General features: G+C 37.1%; 1 protein-coding gene across 4 annotated transcripts in view; it reads left to right on the top strand.

Moving 5' to 3' along the window:
* The first annotated feature begins 10,724 nt into the window (after positions 1–10,724).
* The window catches only part of tjp2a (tight junction protein 2a (zona occludens 2)), a 43,426-nt gene continuing 34,155 nt past the window's right edge, over positions 10,725–19,995 (top strand). The window contains exons 1-2 of one of the 4 annotated variants that reach the window (XM_088434335.1): positions 10,725–11,187; positions 16,596–16,725. In XM_088434335.1, the coding sequence (XP_088290461.1) occupies positions 11,081–11,187; positions 16,596–16,725 (237 nt within the window). In that variant the 5' untranslated portion in view covers positions 10,725–11,080. The remainder of the gene's footprint in view (positions 11,188–16,595; positions 16,726–19,995) is intronic. The other 3 variants (XM_088434336.1, XM_088434333.1, XM_088434334.1) reach the window with 3 other exon arrangements.

The following is a 19,995-nucleotide window of genomic DNA, read 5'->3' as shown; positions in this document are numbered from 1 at the left end:
TGTTGGGTTTGTTTTTCTTCTTTTCTTCTCTTGAAACACCCACATTTCGTCCAATTTCATACATCCATTTGCAGGGGGGAGAAGTGTGAATGTGATTTTGTCGTCATTTTCTCGTTGTTCATCTGGAATTCAATTGTGAGAGGAGCAAAGTAGAGTTCTTTACCACTGTGTACATACAACCATTGAGTCATCAGCCTTACATAAACACTTTTCTGAAATAATACATTGTTCATCACCTTTAAGACTAAAGATCATATAGTTGACATCTCACAATAACTAAGAAACAATATCAAGATGGAGCACTTTATTTCTTTTATCGCTGCCATGTTCAAATGATCGAATTAGCACAACTACAAAAAAATTCCTCGATTTTAAGCTATTTTTGGAATTGCCCACTCTTCATACCCGGTGTCCACAAGGGACAATGTTGGTGACCCCTGACATCGTCATACTGTATGACTGTACAGAGGCTCATCCGGGACCCGTGTAGATGACCACTATTTGCCAAAAAAAACAGAATATATGTTGCCCTAAATATTTAAAAGGACAATCTTTTCAAACAATTGCTATGAGCAAACATAAATAGAACATAGTTTCCTGGTACATCATATTCACAGAATGTTAGGGAAGGAAGTTCCACGACGACAACAAAGAGCGAGCTTTAAAAAAAAAAAAAAAAAAATCTATTGTTTCCGTGAACCACATGCGCTCAAACAGCGCTCATTTCCAAGCTATCACCAGATGCAGTAGTTGGTGTCCTTTTGGACCAGTTAAAGTAAGTTCTTAATTTGTCGATTTGCCTGAATACTGATACATTTTCGTGACTTTTTTTTTTCATCGTCGAGTTTCTTACAGGACGTCCTATGACGTCATCTCTGAGCTCAACTGAAACTTCTCTGCAAACAACCACCTGCCTGTCGCTGCAAAACCACGCCCACATACCTGTGAGAAACAGGAAATAGTGCATATTTGACCTGGTGGATTTTAGCAACACGGCAAACGTCTTTTTTACTCTCAAATAGTGTGCTGTCTCTGTTATAAGACTATATTATTGGATTAATCTATTCCGAAACCGAGAAAAGTAACGTGACGACTTTGAACCAGGTATGTACTCACGGTAAATGTCGACATGTATGTATGTGTGGTTCTTAGCTGACATGTTTGGACCCTGAACCGCTCCTCACGTACAACAAGCTTCGATTAGTTCTGGTTTAAAAAGTTAAATTGTGTAACTCGCATGCCCCCCCTCGCAAAACAATATACCCAAAAATGCATATTTCTTTGTAGAGTCGATTCTCGTTCCGCAAATGCCACACTGCGGGGCTTCGGGGCCTGCGTGTGTGTGAATTGAAGCCAACCTGTTCCTTTCTTTGGCTAGGAACTCATCAGTTGAATGTGAAACTACTGGCTCAGAAAAACTGAAACGGAATGCAGATAATACCATAGTTAACAATTTAACGTATGTATAAACATAAATACTAATATCCCTTAGCATGATTTTTTTCCCCCGCTCATCCTTTCCTTTCGGTTCAAAGTGTTTAACTAATATGTAGTCGTAGGCCAATTACAAATGAGGCACGTAAATTTTAATTATCTGCTACCAGGTTGTGATGTGCCACACGTTACCATTGTATACTTGTTTCTCTCTTTCAAAGATGCATTTGTTCATCATGTATCCATAAATGCACATTTTCCCATCTTATATGCTATGGACGAGGGGTAAACATCGACAATTAAACTTTGAAGTAATGGCAAATTCAATTAAGACACGATGACAGAATGACTGTCATAATCAATTCAGATCCAGACAGAATAAACATTTGTGACAACCTAACTGCATGCAAATATGGACGGAGATAAAACTGTTTTACTTAGAGATCCATTAATTGTTTATACATTTTCAGCGGTAAAAAGTTATCATTTGGTCTATAAAAAACAAGTTTCACAATAAATTATTTTCAAACATACATTTTGCCCCTTGCTACTGACTGAAAATGTCATGCTCAAAACTCAGGGAACATCAGTCACGGCTCAGCATGCTAATGTCACATGACCAAAAACCAGGGATGGGACAAATATCACAAGATGTCCCATGAGATTGAGTACACAGGCTCGAGATGAGAATTTTGCAAAATTTGTCAGATAAAAAGATAAAAGCAGGCAGCATCAGCATTTACAATCCAGTGTGCAAGTGTAAATATAGGAGAGCCAGGCTCACTCCTCATCTACTGGAAAAACAAAGTATTGCCACAGGAGATTTGAAAGTTAATGGAGTGCCCAAGAGTGCTTGAGTATTAATGAGGCATTAATGACTTTGAGTATTAATTAAATTATATATATATATATATATATATATATATATATATATATATATATATATATATATATATATATATATATACATATACAGTAATCCCTCATTTTGCGGGGGTTACGTTCCAAAAACAACATGCGCAAAGTGAAATCCGTGAAGTAGCCAGCTTTATCTTTTTTTATTGTGTTACAATGCAATACTAAACAATAGAATAAAACCAAAACTCAAAACCTGTTTTCAAAGCCCCAAATTTGTTTAAAACAATCATTTTAATATAGTAATACAAAGTTGGAAACATCGTCACTTGTGTATTTCACAGTCCCAGCTATGTCTCTTCTTCCTGAACCCGCACATTGTTATGAGTAGTTGTTTGAAAACAAATTGCATGCTTTTAGATTTTATGGTGTTGTCATCTCACGAGATCTCGCCACATGAGATCTGTCCCATCCCTACCAAATACATAAAACAGGTGAGCCATGGTTAGTCCACACCCTGTATTGACAGTATTATCAACCCATGAAAACCTTATAGTTATCAAATAAATTCTAACAAAAATATGAACTTTTTATTCCTGAAAATGTCTAAATATCCCTTTTGAAGACCCTAACTAGTTGACAGCTTGGTTTACTTTAGCGGAAAAAGCAATGCCCCACACTAGCCTTGAGATTAGAGAGAGCAGTGCAGTGAGCATGATAGGAGTACGGTGCCTTTCCAGTCGGTAATTAAAAAACTTTACTGATATATATGTACACTTAATATAACACCACACAGAGATTGCAGGTTCAATAAATTTTGCTGTTCAGTCGTCATTCACCAGCAGCTGGGTCACTGGCCAGTCATCATCAGTCCATCATCATTTCAAGCCAAACCAAAACTCTCATAATCAGTCCTTCACTCCATCATTATTTAAACCAGAGTATATCATCTCCCATGAAATTTAAGCCCGTTACCACTATTTTAAGACTGACAATAAAAACTGCTTTACAAAGATAACGTTTATCCCTCTCTAAAAATAGCATGTTTCATCAGTCGAGATGTATTTAGAAGTACAAAAGACACTATAAATAAATAAACAAATACAAGTTTTTCATTTGGAAACAGAAAAAACAAAAAAGTAAGAACATTTAACAAGAGTACAGTATTTATACAAAAGGGCGGCCTTTTTCTGAGTTAATCTCGCTCTGTATGACAATTGCATTGTAGTTGCCATGATGAGGAGGCAGCTTTTTATAATTGAATATACACACACGGCATCTCGAACAACAAGACCTCGAGACTGCAGTCGGTATAGCAAAACTTATCTCCCTTTCTAAATTGCCCCCCCTCCTCATCTGTCACACGGTGCATTGTCATTCTTTTACAGTAACAATGCACCCTAAGTTTTTGGTCATCTTAATGCTTTTACATAAGCATTTGGTTTCTCTGTCCGATCAGGCTATTACTAAGGCCCAAGACCATTATGCAATATCCATATGCAATGCATGTGCGGGCCAGCTGGAATGACAAACACCACTCACAAACCTCTGATGTGTGTGTGGTGTTCAGAAATTGAGGCAGCCAAAGTCATGACATGCATTTGTCAACTACAGGTCAAAAATGCATCATAGTGAAAAGCTTACTAGATGGATTTAAAATGGTACAAATACTGTATAGTAACAACTGACAGGGAAGGTTTGTTGTCAGGGTTGAAAATATATCTTTAAAAAAAAAATTGTGAAAAATAAATGCTGCAGATGATGACAAAGTACATCAAGGCATTAAGAATGGACGCCAGCTGGTGTGCCCCTTCCCACCCATTCAGACAACAAAGAGTAAAGCATGTACGCTTACCACGATAGTGACTCTCAAGCTTGTAGTGTTGTGAGGGCCAACGCCGCTGTCCACATGCAAATACTATTCAGAGGAAAATGCACTGGCATATCACTCGCTTTGCAAATCTATGTGACACGTCTTTAGAATCTGACATATTTGATTAAAGATATGTACAAGTTTGTAGTTTTATGCACTCTTATGCTGTGTTTACTGCTGCCCCGGGCCACAGGGCTCAATCTACAAATAACAACAAACCACTGTTTTGTCCAGAGGCAACACACCATCCTGCTGTTACATCGCTTCAGTAGTTTCAGTCCTTGGGCATACTCGCGGCTAGTTTACTACTGACAATGCTAAATATTGACGTTACACATTGTGTTTGGTAAAAGTTGACACTTATAATGCTTCGCCTGACTTGATCCATACCTTTATAAGTGTCTTTGTGTTTTTTTATACTGAAACCTAAAAAAATCACCTGGATTGAATAATCAATTGACCAATAATGCAAAATACCTTGGCTCAGGAATAAACACACACCCAGGTTTTATCACGTCAAAGTATTTATTCGTAACAAAATAGGCTAAAACACCACACCACAAGCCTATTGTGTGTGTGTGTGTGTGTGTGTGTGTGTGTGTGTGTGTGTGTTTGCCTTCCACAGGACGGATGGGTTGCATGACAAGATGTCTGCAAAGCAGTGTCAGCGGTATTGAATTCTCTCGCTGACACGTTTCGTTTGACGAGTTCATTTTCAGCAATGCATAAATGTTAAAGAAAATTAGTATTTTAAGTATAGTAGTCAGTACGTATTTAAGTATAAGTAGTTATTTGGACTATTTCGTGGATATTTATTTTAAATTATGAATTTTTTAAAGGTTTGACAGCATCACGTTTAATAACAAGTTTATATATATATATATATATATATATATATATATATATATATATATATATATATATCACAACCTCAAATACATATTGTTTACAAGTCATAAGACATGAAGGTTATTGAGGAATGACTAATATATGTGTGAATAGAATATTGACATCAGGTGAGCACATTTTACGCCACGTGACATTTGTAAATCACACCCACCCCATACCCATCCTGACAAATATTGCACGAGATCTCTTTTTTTCCTCGCTTGTCTTCTTTTGTGCTCTTGTTACCCAACTGTTTTTAAAAATAGATGCTTGTTATTTCCCTACCTCCCTGCTGTGCTCGTAGTAGGGGTATGTGCAAGCATTTTCAAAAGCTGTGGGAGCTCTCCTGGCACTGCCATCGTAACATCTAAGCCCCTGGAATGTAACATCCTTGTCAGAATTTGCAATGTCCAACAACAGTTAATAGAGGTGGATATCAAGAGGATATCATTGGTTTTTCCCAGGATATGATGGCTTCCGGTCATCTGCTGAACCAGGGACAGATTACTGATTTGTTGTCTATTACAGTATTGCCATTTATGACAGTGAATATGGCACATGGCATAGGACTCAAATGCAAGTAAGAAAAGTGCAATATCATGTAGTCTAAAATAATATTATATAGTCATTATAATATTAACTAGAAAATGTGCAATTCCCGGAAGAAATTGCATGTGAAGGTGAAAACGCTGAAAATAGAGGTGGTGGAATGTTTAATGACTTGAATCTGTGAAGAATTCTGAATGTTTCAAAGTTGGGACTGGTTGAGTAAGCCAAATAATGTAGAAGATACTGGAAAAAGAGAAAACTGAAAAAAAGTTGACTTGTGGGAAAATTTTAAATTATGGGAAGAGGAAAATGTATACACCCATGGAATGACGGGAATCGGGGTAATCGATTGAAGTTGAAACAGTGTCAATTGGATGAGTAATGGCAAAGAAGGAGGGTTAAAACTTTTTGGTGAGAACAGTGGGAATGAATGAGGAATTATGGGTAATTTTAAAATAGTTCTGAATTATTGGAATGTGTCTATTAGTTATGATGAAAATGTGAAAGGATTGAATTGAACGAAATGAGGAAGCTTCAAATGTGAAATGTTAAAGATGCCATTGGGAATTAATTATGAATTATTGTAGGTGAAAAATATGGAATTATGGGAAAATATTAATTATAATTATTTATGAATAATTGTAAACGATGGAAATGCTCCCTAAGGCAAAATGAATGAGGTAAATGTTGTGAATGTGCAATGGGAACGCTCAAAAGGTGAAATGTTAAATCTCCCATGGGATATGAATATTGGAATATCGTATTGAAAGTATGGAATTATGGGAAATATTAAAATGAATGAATTATTGGAATGATGGGAATGATCCATGAGGTGAAATGAATGAGTTGAATATTATGAATTTAAAATGGGGAAGCTCAAAATGTGAAATGTTAAATCTCCCATTGGGAATGAATCGGGAATCCTCCCATTGAACATGAATTGTGAAATATTTAAAGGTGAAAAATATGGAACTATGGGAAAATACTGGAATGTAAGAATTATTGGAATGATGGGAATGATCCATAAGATGATATAAATGAGCTAAATATTGAAAATATGAAATTTGAAAGCTGTAAATATGAAATGTGAAATCACCCAATGTTAAATCAGTGGGATTTTTGGCGAGGAAAACAGGGAATTGTAGGAAATCTCTAAATATTTGGAATAAAAAAATGGAAGCAGTGGTCACACGGTTAATTGGAATAATATGAAATTGGAACGGTAGGAATCGGATGAAATGGGAATGAGTTTAAACGTGCTGAAAAACGGGCAGAATAAAAAAGGAATGTGTGAAGGCTTTCACCTTCACACAATGTGTGCGTTCGCCTACACACGATTATACATTTTTTACATGATTAAAAGCAAAATGTAATATTGATGGTAGTGCATTGTATATCATTGCATGTACAGTATCTCTTTGTGTGCGTGTGTGTGTGCCTGTAAAACAATCAGGCAAGCCTCAACTTGTCTCAGAGCAGAGAAGTGGCATGTCAGCTTGTGGATTGCAGCCTTCATGAGCAAGTACGTAAAGGCAGAGGCAGATGTTTTTTTTTGTTTTGTTTTTTTTAAAATAGATTTAACGGCTTGCTAAAGCCCCTCCTAGACTCTTGCTCCACATCTCACAGATATTTGAAAATGGCAGTCCAAGAGGGTGTTGCCAGGAGGACATTGGGCTTACAAGGCGGTAGAGGGTTGTGTGTGGTCTGGCTGTACTTCAAACTGAAGACAAAATAATATAAATCATTTTTGTACGATGATAACCTATGCTTTATTAGAGCAAACATATACAGTATGAGTATACCAAAACTTTCTGTTGGAGATGCCATAGCGGTAGCCATATTTCCTCCTTCTAGTGGCCGAGCTGTCTCGTCAGTAATGGCTGTTGCAGGCAGTGCCAACTCACTCAGGAGTCTAGTCTATAAAAATACTCTAATAGTGTATGGGTGCCCCAATTAAAAGAGGAAAAATAAGAAAAACACTGCTTTTGTTTGCCTGAACCTGTTATTTCAGAATGCAAGTTCATCACAGAAAGGTAGCAGCATAACATGGATACTGGACACTTGGTGAAAAGCTTTTTTTGGCAGGAATTTGGCCATCTGCAAGGATAATTTTACAGTATTCATGCTATGAAGAAAGTCTGCCACAGAGCAGACAAGGAAAGATATTGGATGCATGAAATGACAAAAAAGCGTGCTGCTGGATTTACGTCAACCTAGTATGTATGTATTTGTGTTTGGACATGTGCATATGTATATGTGTGTGTGTGTGTGTGTGTGTGTGTGTGTGTGTGTGTGTGTGTGTGTGTGTGTGTGTGTGTGTGTGAGTATGCGTGTGCGACAGCGAAGGGGTGATGCAAATGTTACAGCTTCAAAGGCTCAACAGTAATGGATGGTTAGGTATCACTGTTTCCAGATAAGAATGTATATTATGCGACAAATTAATACATAGTTAATAGAAAAATAGGAAGGGTGACAAGAAAAGATGCAGCTTGCCATGCTGAGATTACTTAGCTAGCGCATTTAGCGCTAATAGTAATAATACTAAGGGCAGTGAAGAAAGTCTTCTGCATCGTGGAAAAACTAACTGGTGATTTTGGAATGAATACATGATTCGACACAAAAACTGGAACACAATATATTCATCAAAGTGTACAGTATTGCCCGTTTCATCCATCAAGACCTCAATTTGGGATATCCGGAGGTGCACTTCAAGTAAACAGAAGACAATGAAAAAGGTTTTGACATTTCAATTTAATTTCCCATTAAATTGAATTAGAAATTGTGTCTTTGAAGATGCCTGAACATGTTTGATGTGGGTTGACATTTATTTATTTATTTTTCCTTTAAGCACACTGGTAAAAGGTGGTTCTCAGAAAATATGGTCCAAGGGTGTGACATGTGAGCCCAAAACAGAAATTCTGTATCCCACTTAATTAAAATGTTTTAAATTACTGCATTGTGTTATGTATAAATAAGGGTAGTTCATTGGGCTCTTTGTTTGCTGGAGATTGTTGAATGTGTGGTTTCCTCCATTGTTTATTTGCACGGCTGGTACATGGACAACAAAAACTGCACACTCAAGTACCAAATTATTTTTACGTGAATTACTTTTACACTTGAACAGCTTCATTACTTTCATACAAAAAACTATTCAGCTTAAACATCGGTACAAGTGAGCAACTAAACATAGAGAATTACCTCTGAACTGTGAAGAAAAGCCATCATGCAGTCAATACATCCAGGAATCAAATGGATACCATAACATTAGCTGTTTGCGTCACAAAATACGAAGTGGTCATGGTACTTCATTTATATTGTGCTCTAACAATTACGGCTTCCAAAGCGTTTTATCAACTACTCATTCACCCACGCAGCATCATGAGCACCTGGGGATTTATTATCACGCTCAAACATACTTCTACATGGTCACAATGACTGGGGATCAAAATTATAACATATAATGATCACTCTACCAATAAGCCCTGCCATCCCTAACCTGAACTGTGCACTTTTAAATTCCTGCTGATAAGTGTGCTTGAATAGATATGTGCATGCAAGTTGACTTTTTTTTTTGGAACTTCTTCTTGTACTTTCTGTGGCTGTGACTCTATGTATTATCTGTGGCAAAATTGTTTTCTGCCAAAATATTGTCTCATGGTGGACAGTGAAACTTGATTAAATAATATTTTGTTGTATTTCAATTCCAGCACCAATAACTGTTATTGAACCTGAGTCGTTTTAAATGCATTAACAGGCACTCTGTAATTACATTGCAGTGTCGGTATGTTGTGAAGAAGTCGGTATGAGTATTTTTCCCTTCTCAAAATACAGTCACACACAAATAAAAGTGCACATTTCAGTAAAATTTACTTTATCTCTGTGACATTCATTATTGTAAACCGTGAAATCTCGTGATTGACATTGAAAGGAAAAATTATCGATTCGAATTGGGTCACCATTTGAACTCACTGGTAATCTTTATTTCTGAAAACCCAAAATATTTTGGTTCTTGTCAAAATTATGAAATTTCAATCTCTGATTTTAACTGGGTTGCCAATGTGGTTTTCTACTGCTTACCTTCCAGTCAACTCTCATTATGTAGTATTTGAAAAGAATTAGCATCAATGGCAACCACAGTTCTGCAATTAATGCCCTTTTATTTTGACAAAAGATAAACAAAGTATATTCAACTATTTTATTTCAATAAGTGAGGATCATTAAATATGAAGGTGTATATTAAAATGGTCTAAAGATATTACATCACAATTATCATAACCACACTTTTTACACTCGTTCAATATTAAAGGATGTCAATACAAATAATCATTGATGGGTCAATCTGAAGCATGTCAACAAGAAATTTTAATTACTACATAATGTGAAAATAAAAAATTCCATTTTTACAAAGTGTGATCATACAAATTTGAAGTCAAGTCAATTTTTGATCATTCATCGTAGTGAGGATACTTGGTTTGCAGAATAAATAAATGAATATTCACAAGACTGTAGCTCTGGCCTTAATTTATGAAGTTTGCATGAGCTTCCCGTTCTTGCATGTTTGTTTCATTGAACACGAACTTTTGGCTTAAACGTGAGTGTAAATAGTTGTTTGTTCATATCTGCCCGTGACTGGCTGGTGACCGTTTGAGGGATAACCCACCTCTTGGTCAAAAGTCCGCTGTGATAGGCTGCGTCCCTGGTGAGTAGAATCAATGTAGAAAAGGTTTGGATCATATATTATAGCAAGAGCATTTTGAAAGACAGCTTTATGCTCAAAGTCATGATTATGCACTCAAAATCCTCATAAAGCTCTCAAAATAGGTTTTTCATGCTAATATCATGCTCCGGTCATTTGAATTCACAATTTCAGGTTCAATCACACAAAGCTTAAGTTCTGTCCTGAGTTAACCCACTATACAGGGTTAGCCCAGCTGAAGGGGATGTGTGTTTGCCAGTGTGCGGTAGGATGGTTCTGTCTGGGTATAAATGGTGAGAAGACTTAGCCTGGTTGAGGGATTAGAGGAGAAGGGGGCGGGGAGCATGCATGATCTGTCAAGGGCTTAATTCCAGTTATCCCTACGGCAGCAGCCGCTGTGATGGCAGAAGCTGTGTTTTCATTAGTCTAATATTCAGAGAAGCTCCACAATTATGTAAGAGTGACGTGCTGTCATCCTCTCTCGGCCGGCCCACCGCCTGGCAGGAACGTGGCCGTTTGTTTTCCTTTGATCCTTCATCACTGGGACAAGCCAAAAGGACATCTGTCAGACTGTGCGGTCAGGGACAGTACTCGTAGTAGTCACGCCACAGCATCATCGCTGTTTTGGGGCTTGTTCGAAGCGACAAGGAGGAGTTTGGAGTCTTGGCAATGCAGAAAAAAATGAGAAAACATGTGGAGGTGATTCTGGTCTTTGTTAGAAAATGGGACACTGCTAATCGATGATGCGATCCGTGTGATGCACTTTTGCATTGGAGTTTTAGAAGATGAAGTTTAAGAAGTTCATTACCATCATGCAGGCAGCAATGGGGATTGTGCCCCTAAACAAACGAGAACTTCTTCCACCGGGCAGGAAACTGTGGAGACCGCCTGGGTGAGTTCCGCTACTTTGTGTGCCTTGACATGTACGTAATTTGTTTTTTCCAAATGGTCTTTCATCTGATGCAGTGGCTGACTCAGTTGTACATTAGTAATTATAGTAAGATGTTACTACTACTACTACTACTACTACTGCTACTACTTTATTCTTTTCATCTAATCAGTAGCAATGTTTTATAGTGAAATGTAATCTCAACTCATCCTGCACTGCTATGCAAGACACACACCATCAGTCATAACCTTGGTGACACATTGCAGTTGATGACTGAAATCTGAAAGAATTCAAAGCCTTACTTTTCAATGTTAGCATTAGCTGCCAGATTAAAATAGGGAAACCTCTGTCAGATGATAGCTATTAGTGGTAGTAATCTCCACAGACATATGTTTAATTGGCAAAATGAATTTACAAAGAATGTGAGTTTTTTTTTTTTAATTAGGATGTATAATTAATATATCGTTCTTCCATCTATTTTGATATTCCCATAATGACAAACAGAGCTTACTTCAAATATGTCTGTGTTAAAAATTCTGCAAAGTAGTGCCTTGTGTAATAGTAATTTAAAAAAATGATAGATCCTGTAAAACTGAACACAAGACCATCTGTTTAGATTAATGTAAATCAGCCATAAAAAAAATAAAAAAAACCGATATGTAGTCCTAAGTACAGTGAGATTCTTTCTGCATCCCCTCTGAATATTTCAGTCACAGGCTTGTAATATTATGACAGAAAGGAATTAGAGTGTATGAGTGTTATGTTGAAACAAGCAAAACCATAATTTATGGTACATGCGATTTTGTACATCCACAGTGGCTTGTAGGGGCCAGTCTGGATCATTCAATTTTAATACCCAATCAGTCTCTCATTATGAAACAAATATCAGTCATTTTGGTAACCTGCTCTACCCCAAATAATAATTACCCCAGAAACAACATTCATCCACACACAACGCACCACACATTATCGTTTCCCAAACCCACCAACACACTATAATGTTTCAAAAAGCAACAAAATGGCTACATTGTGCTGCATCTTATCAATTAAGAAATGCATCAAGTCACCAAGGTTATAAGGTATGAAATATGGAAGGCTCTAACAACTTCAATCAGACAATGCATTCCAACTGTAGAGTACAACTCTAAGACGAGCATATGCAACATTCTAACATATTGTGGTGCAGTTTAATCATATATCATTCCAGGAGCACTGTCACTAGAAATGTTTAGCCTTTCCTCATACTTTGATAAGTCAGTGTGTGGAAATGGAGCAGGTTCTATCATGCATTCTGATCTCCTCAACCACAAAATATTGCTGTCAATCTCAATGCATGTTGGTTACTGGATCGCATGCGAAATCGGTTAAGCCCACATTCGTCTCAACTGGGAGTACACAGGTTTGGACTTGTTTTCTTTCAACATGCTGGTACCATTTATTGAGTATTGACTGATGTCAGTAAATATTAATTATTTTTTTATTTAATCTGTCTTTGTGCAGTACTTTGTGTTCAGGTTAAAAGTTCATGTTTTATTACAAATAATAAACGTTCATTTTTTATTATAAATAATACTTAATTTGTGTGTCGGAATTACATGTAAACACCTGTAAATACAAAGCTGAAATGTTGAAGTCGTGTCATTCACATTCACTGTCAAATGCAATTGTTTTCAATCTATAGTAAACACAATTGGTTCATTGTTCCTTTTTGGAGGGGAGTGGCTTCCTGAACACTCGGCGTGTTCTTTTATGTTTGTGTACCAAAGCTGAGGGTTTCTCTCAACAAAGGAGTTGTGGGTTGCTATTGCTAGCAGTTGTTAACACATTACAAAGCTAAATAATGAAAACAGAAAATGTTCCATTTTGTTGAATATTGTACATCATCCATCCATCGTTATTCAGAAATGTGCTTTTGATTTTTTTTTTTGAGTAACATTGTCACTCTTTTAATTCAAATTTGTCGCTGCCAATTTTAAAAACTGGATGGTTACGTTCCGTCAGAGGTTGGCATTTTACTACATCATCTTAAGTCAAAAGCTAAAGATAACTTTACAAGATTCCCTTCAATGAATTAATTGCCCTAATGAGGTAGTTTATCACAAAAAACACTAAACCAACAACACAATACCTAGTATCGACGCATCAACACATATGCTGTACATTGGCTTAATGTGTTAATAAACAATCACGCCCACTAGGAGGCATACACATCATGGTATTTGAATGTCTTGAACCTCTGGAGTCATTCTTTCCTAAACTTTAACCCATTCCACGAGTGAACTAACCTATTTAGAAACAGGTGAATGTCATGATAGGGTATAAAAGGAGCATCCCCAAAAGGCTCAGTCTTTACAAGCACAGATGGGGCGAGGATCACCACTTGGTGAGCATCCATCTATCCATCAATTCCTTCATCCATCCATCCATTTTCTAAAAAACAGTCTTAACATATTATTTTAATGTTTATTTGTGAGGATTTAGAAATTCCATCATCTACAGACAATAATATCTAAAGATTTAAAGAATGTGAAGAACTTCATACCTGTAAGCGCCAAGGCTGAAAACCACCATTGAATGCCCATTACCTTCCATCCCTCAGGTAGCACTGATATAAAAATCGATATGACTGTGTAAAGGATATTTATTCGTGGGCTTAAGAAAACTTCAGAAAACCCTTATCAATTAACAGTTAGCTGCAAAGTTCAAAAGCCAACATCTGTGATGGTATAGTTGTGTGATAGTGCCCATTGCATGGGCAACACACATGGTGTGCTGGTGCTCATATCAAACTCATATCAACAAATTAGCAGATTTAACTTGGTGATAAACCATTACCAACGGTGTCAGGTGACACAGGTCGTGATGATTACAACAATGGAATTAAAATGAGGGATGAAATCCACGGTTTTGTCTTTCTTTGTCCGTCATCTTTAAAATGTTTTCGTCATCCGGCAGTTCGTCTGCAAAAGTCGGTCTGTCACAGACGGACTGCCCACCTCTGCATTCTGTCTAGTAGGCTCATACTTTATTCTTATCCTTTTTCAAGTATTGTCTCAAGGTCCAAGCAGAAAGGCCTCTGACCACAGTCATCATTTTTTCAATCTCGTTTCACCCCTCTGCATTCCACAACTACCGCTCTATGTTAGTGGAAATTAAGCACCTTTAGCTTCGTAAAAGCAGAAGCCCCATAAATTTAACAATGCAAATTAGTCTGACACCCAATTTTTTTTTTTTTTTTTTTTTTTTTAATTTCTTTTTATTTGGTGCAATTGTTCAATCAGGAGTAACTCAGAAATCCCTACTAACATACCAGTATTATGGCCATTTTCATGCATGGAGTTTAGATGGCAAATTAAGTATAGAGGCTTGGGTTCTGCAGGAACAAGCAGAATATCTTTCTTTCATAGACAGAGCATTTTTTTTGTTATCATGCATTTTATCAAAATAGTGCTAACTTGAATTTCTACTCCAACAAAATAAGGCTCACATATGTCAGTCCCAATCACAACCTCAAATTTGCAACACGTCTTTCAGAGGTTGCTTTTTTGTTGGGCCAAGAATTGTCAAGAGTGCCCCTCAAGGCTACTGTTATAGGGTTTGGTTTAGCCTATCCATCACTCATGACTAACTAATACTTTTGAATAAGAGTTTAAGGAAGGTGATGTCATTTGCTTTTGTGAAGTACTTAAGGCTTTTTGTATGATGTATGAGCGCAAAATGATATGTGGATGGCTTGGGCCCAGCTACCTTACCGTTGTATACCACTGTAATCAATGCAAGTGTTCTGAATTTGCTTTTTTTTTTCGTATTAACTTTGCAATTTAATGTGATTTAGCGGTGGTGTTATGTTGAAGTTAGTGTGCAACGGAATACGATTGTGGTATAAGGTATACTGTAATACCAAAAGTGAACAAAACGTTTTTGTCTATAAAGTAGTAATTGTGGATAAGTAAAGATTTCTTCCTTCTCTTTTTTCCATCCTTTTAGCTAATGACTTGCTCACACATGGGCTTAGTTTGGCAAAGACCTTTGCTATGGCTTGCTACAGTAGCATCTTTGTTGCTAGCATTAACTGTGGCTGCAGTTGCATCTGCGTGCTTTGTGTTGATGTGATAGGCCAAACTTGAGCTGCTTCTGTGGTAAGCAAGCGCCCATTACAAAGAATGTATGTCACTTTTACCTTTTTTCAAAGATGCTCTCGGAGGGCTTTTTTCATGTTAAATTTACCATTCTTAGAACCAACAACTCTCTCATGTGCCTCCAGTCTTTTTTCTGCTTCTGAACTTTCCTTACCACCCACAACAGGAGCCAATAAGTGCCCACTTCAAGTGTGCTTTATCTTTGTTTTCCAATCCCCAACAACTAAATCACAAAGAAGCCCTATACATAAAAACTGATCTCGTAAACATCATCCAGAAAGCAAAAAAGTTAGAGATTAAAATTAGATTATGGTAATTTAAACAAAATAACTCTTTAAGTATGTATTTAATTGATTACACTTAATCTGTTATACTGTAGTTTCATGGATAATCTTAGCGCTTTGAGAAGCATTACATAGTGACATTTCTTGGAGTTGCGTCATCAAATCATTGCAACTAATTTGAAAATTGTCACACTTAAATTTGAATATAAACATTGGCTTCTACGCTTGCCATGGTCAAAAAGACATTTTAAAATACATGGTTTTATGATAACATGAAAAATGTAAGAGTTTTACATTAGTTATGCCACCGAACATGTAATGTGTACTACAGTACCAGCCTACAAATTAGTTGAAAGTAGTTATTTTTATATGTATTTCACAGAGATCCACAAACTTTTTCCTTAGTCCCAAGGGTCAATTGAGGTCCTCCATCTGATGTAACATCCTGTTTACAGCTCTCATCGCTTCATACTTAAATAAAGTTTCAATCTTTCTCGTTGTGCCGCTCAGAGTGCCAATGTAATTTTTTTTGACAATCATTATTAGAGTAATCATTTTTAATAGTTTTATTAGTCTGTTCTTATTATCCTAGAGGTTTGTGAGGACAAAACATGAAATGTAATTCTTTACATTCGCAGATTTTTTTTTTTTTAATAAATGGCTGATACTGTCTAAAATGATAGATGTCATGAATAGATTATTATCTATTATCGTTATTGATTTATTTACTGTATTTATTTATTTATTTATTTATTCTAATGTGGATTTAGGCACAAAAATGTGTGGATCATCTATTGACCTTCTGTATATAACCAGATTGCTGAATTGGCAACTATAATGCGGCAAACTAGCTCCTTAAATTTATTATTCACCCAGCCCTAGCCGTTTTATTGTATGGATCTTCTTTTCTGTTAATTTTCTTGATTTCTGAATTCATATTGCATAAAATTATAAATCATAGCATAGTCATGTTATTTTTGTTTCACAGGGACCAGCCTGGATCTGACCAGACTGCTGCTGCTCTTTTTAAGTCCAACCGCAAGTTCTGCTGGTCCCGAGAAGCCCATTACTTGTATCTTCGTCGCCTCTCTTCACGCAGCTTCTCGGCTATTATGATGGTAAGGTTAATGAAACTGGGTAAAATGTTGGTGGGTGGTTTAAGTGGATGCTTGTGTGGTCAAAAAGGGAAAGTCAAAAATAACATTTTACTTACAGTAATATGTTCTATGCACCCCCTCTTGTCTGAATACAGTATTTTGAATAATATTGCATTTGTCTAGTTGGAATAAATCAGCAAGATCAACCTCTTTTATTATCCGTCTAAGAGAATGGCCATTTTGTCAGTTGCTGTCAACTGAAAATGACATTAGAATGATTAAGTGATCAAGTTAAGAGCATCATGTCTCATGTGTTTTTTGGTCATGTGACATCTGCAAGCTGAGCCTTTAGGCACTGTCAAATTAGTCATTTTACTTGACAGCAAGTAGCAAAATGGCTGCCCTTAAGATTGATCAAATATTTGATTTTTGCTGCTTGTTTCTGATTTTACAAATACAAGATCGGAATTTTGTGTTTGTACCAGTGGCGGTGCATATATTAGACCATATTAAGAGCATAATGTTCAAATGTTGGTTCCGATTCCTCATCAGCCTCTCCCCATCCCTAATATATTATTGATAGATACAAAATGACCTTACCACAAGATGCCGTTGGGCAAAATTTGCTATCGGTGAAGCGTTAACAGCTGTAATGAAAGCAAACAAACAAACAAAACAAAAATCATTTGTGTTGGTGGATAGGAGGCGGTGTTTAGTCTAAACAGAGGCTAGGTTCCTACCTAGGGTGTGTTCGGAAATTCACTCACACACTCTCTCTCCCTCTCTGTTTTTTTTTTTTTGCTTCTTTTCCCTCTTGCTTGCTCCTGACTCATGCTATGGTTTATATGACATGTCAAGTCTTGCTCTGCAAATGCGGCTGGGAGCATTCGCTCTGTTTTGTCAGCTGTCGAGAAGTTTTTAGAGCAGACATCGTCTCACTCTTAAGCAAAAGGTGCTGATTTGGACACCCCTTGCGAGTAATTATAATGTAATAGATGTGCAAATTCCCATTCTCTGTTGTGTGCCTTTTGCGCAAATCAGGATTACCAACGGGGTCTGATGACACAGGTGGTGACAATTACGACAGATTGAAATGAGGGATGAAATCTGCTGTTACTGAGCAAAACGAGGTCCCTTGCAAAAAATGAGGTCCTCCCAAGCCTGGACCTGTGCAAGAAATTGGCCCTGGCTTTTAGACTGACCTGCTTTGTGAGTCCATGAGATTTGGACCGCACAACAAACAGTGAACCTCCACTCATGTTGCCTGCTTGTCACCGGGTGAACACACTGAATCTGATTCATGTCAACTTTAGGAATCATGTGATTCTCTTCAGGTATCCTAGTTTTTCAGTATTGGCTGTCAAATGTTCCCTCTGTGACTCCTGGATAGTGTATCTTGGCCAATGGAGTTGATTGGCACAATTTACTGATAACGTTTGCTTCTTGTTGAGCTGCTCCTAGTTGTTTATGGGCTGGTCTCTTGAGTAAAAAATAAATAATTAAATAAACAAAAAATTATTAATTGCAAAATGTCATTAAAATTAACTAAGAGCACTGCCTCACCCGCTAAAGATGCCATTTCATCGGGCATCTGCATGCCATGGTCAATGGCTTGTCCAGCTCTGGGTCCTACACAGTGTGTGTTTTGATTTTAGAAAGGGGTGACCCTGAACTGTGATATGGGCAATTTGGAATCTCACTTGAAAGCAAGTAGGAGGTTTCACTCAAATATAAGATCCCACATTATAGTGAATCATTTTCTGCCTGGCATCGGTGCAATTTAGACCAATTGAGAGGTCAATATACTAGAAATGGTCGATATATCAGTATTGTAATCATTTTCATGCATGACTGTGGGTTTTTCCCCCCATCTGTAGATGTAATAAAAGATGTCATGCAACCTTTTTTTTTTTTTTTTTTTTGTAATCCCATCAAATGACAAGAGATGCATGTATTGGTTCATTTTTAGTGTTGTACTTGATCCAAAAATAAACAAAGCCTCTTCTTTCCGGCACACTGCTTGGAATTGGAGTTTGTGTGATTCAGTGTTTCCCAGACTTCTCTCCCTTTATTTGAACACAAATAGTCTCATGTGGCCTCTTCAGCATGTGGGATGATAATTAACTAGAGCGACATGCCTCTGCCAGGACAGTTTATTGTTTTAACTGACTATGGTAATTATTGAGGCCAGAGAAGCTGATCTGCATTAGAGTGGACTAATTGAATGCCTCTTCATGGTGAATTTTTAAACTATGTCAATAGGAAACATTATTTGTCATGGTTCAAAGAGGATTTGTTGTGTTTTAGGGCCGAGGGGAGGGGGGGGGGGTTGCCCAGCCTGCTACTGAAGATAATTCTGAAATAATGAAACACAAACATACAAAGTAACAAATGGACTATTTGGGGCAGTTGCACACAATGGCCACTATTTTTCTCCTGATAGATACGTCATTGACTTACGTATGGAGCCTTTGCATTTTTCACATACCTCTAAACTAGGTCTTGCACATACCATTGTATGCTTGTATTCAATGCCTTTCTGTTATTGTTTTGTCTCTGGCTGGCCTGGAAAGAGAGTTTGGATGACCTTAACACCATGCAAGAAATGTTGTCTAGATGTGGCACTGGGCTATTCTTCTTCTCCTTATATAAACACATTTTTAAATTTTGACATCCATCAAGATAATCAAATACAAATGCTATAATGACACCAGTGTGTGGAGCTTGTTACAGCAAGGCTTCAAATAAGCAGTTTTGAATCACTGTTTGTGAGGTATGGTTTGGAATGTCATATAAACACATGGAAACTCAAAACTGAGAATCAATCGCTCACTGAAATGAACCCAACTGGTTTTTGAACAATTCATATTATTAAGAGTGCTAGGTTTTGTTAGATTTCAGGTTAAAACACAGCTTGACATATGTTAGAGCTTTCATATGTAGAAAGCTCAAAACCCTATTTTGGCAACCCAAGTCACAAATCCTCGTGCTGCTGCATGTGTCATCAAAATATTAAGGAGGAGGGGACACTGTTGGTGGCGGTTACCTTATTTGACATTGCTTAGGGTTAGGGTCTTTACAGACATTTAAAGCCGAGAACATCCAACTTGGAACAGCAGAATGGCAGATAAATTAATTAGTGTTCGGTCTCTGGAAAAGCAAATTATACTTGCTAATCCGAAACGGAACCTGAAATGAATTACGGTAGGCTACATCGTACTTCAGCGAGGAGTAGCCAACATGTTAAAGGTTTATTAACCCCTGAGCAATACTTTGCCCATTTTGGGGTGA

The sequence above is a fragment of the Hippichthys cyanospilos genome, chromosome 15, assembly GCF_059441005.1.
Source record: "Hippichthys cyanospilos isolate Australia breed blue-spotted pipefish chromosome 15, RoL_Hcya_1.0, whole genome shotgun sequence".
NCBI classification, from domain to species: domain Eukaryota; kingdom Metazoa; phylum Chordata; class Actinopteri; order Syngnathiformes; family Syngnathidae; genus Hippichthys; species Hippichthys cyanospilos.
Note: the sequence above shows the minus strand (reverse complement) of the source record. Positions and strands in the feature narration are given on the sequence as shown.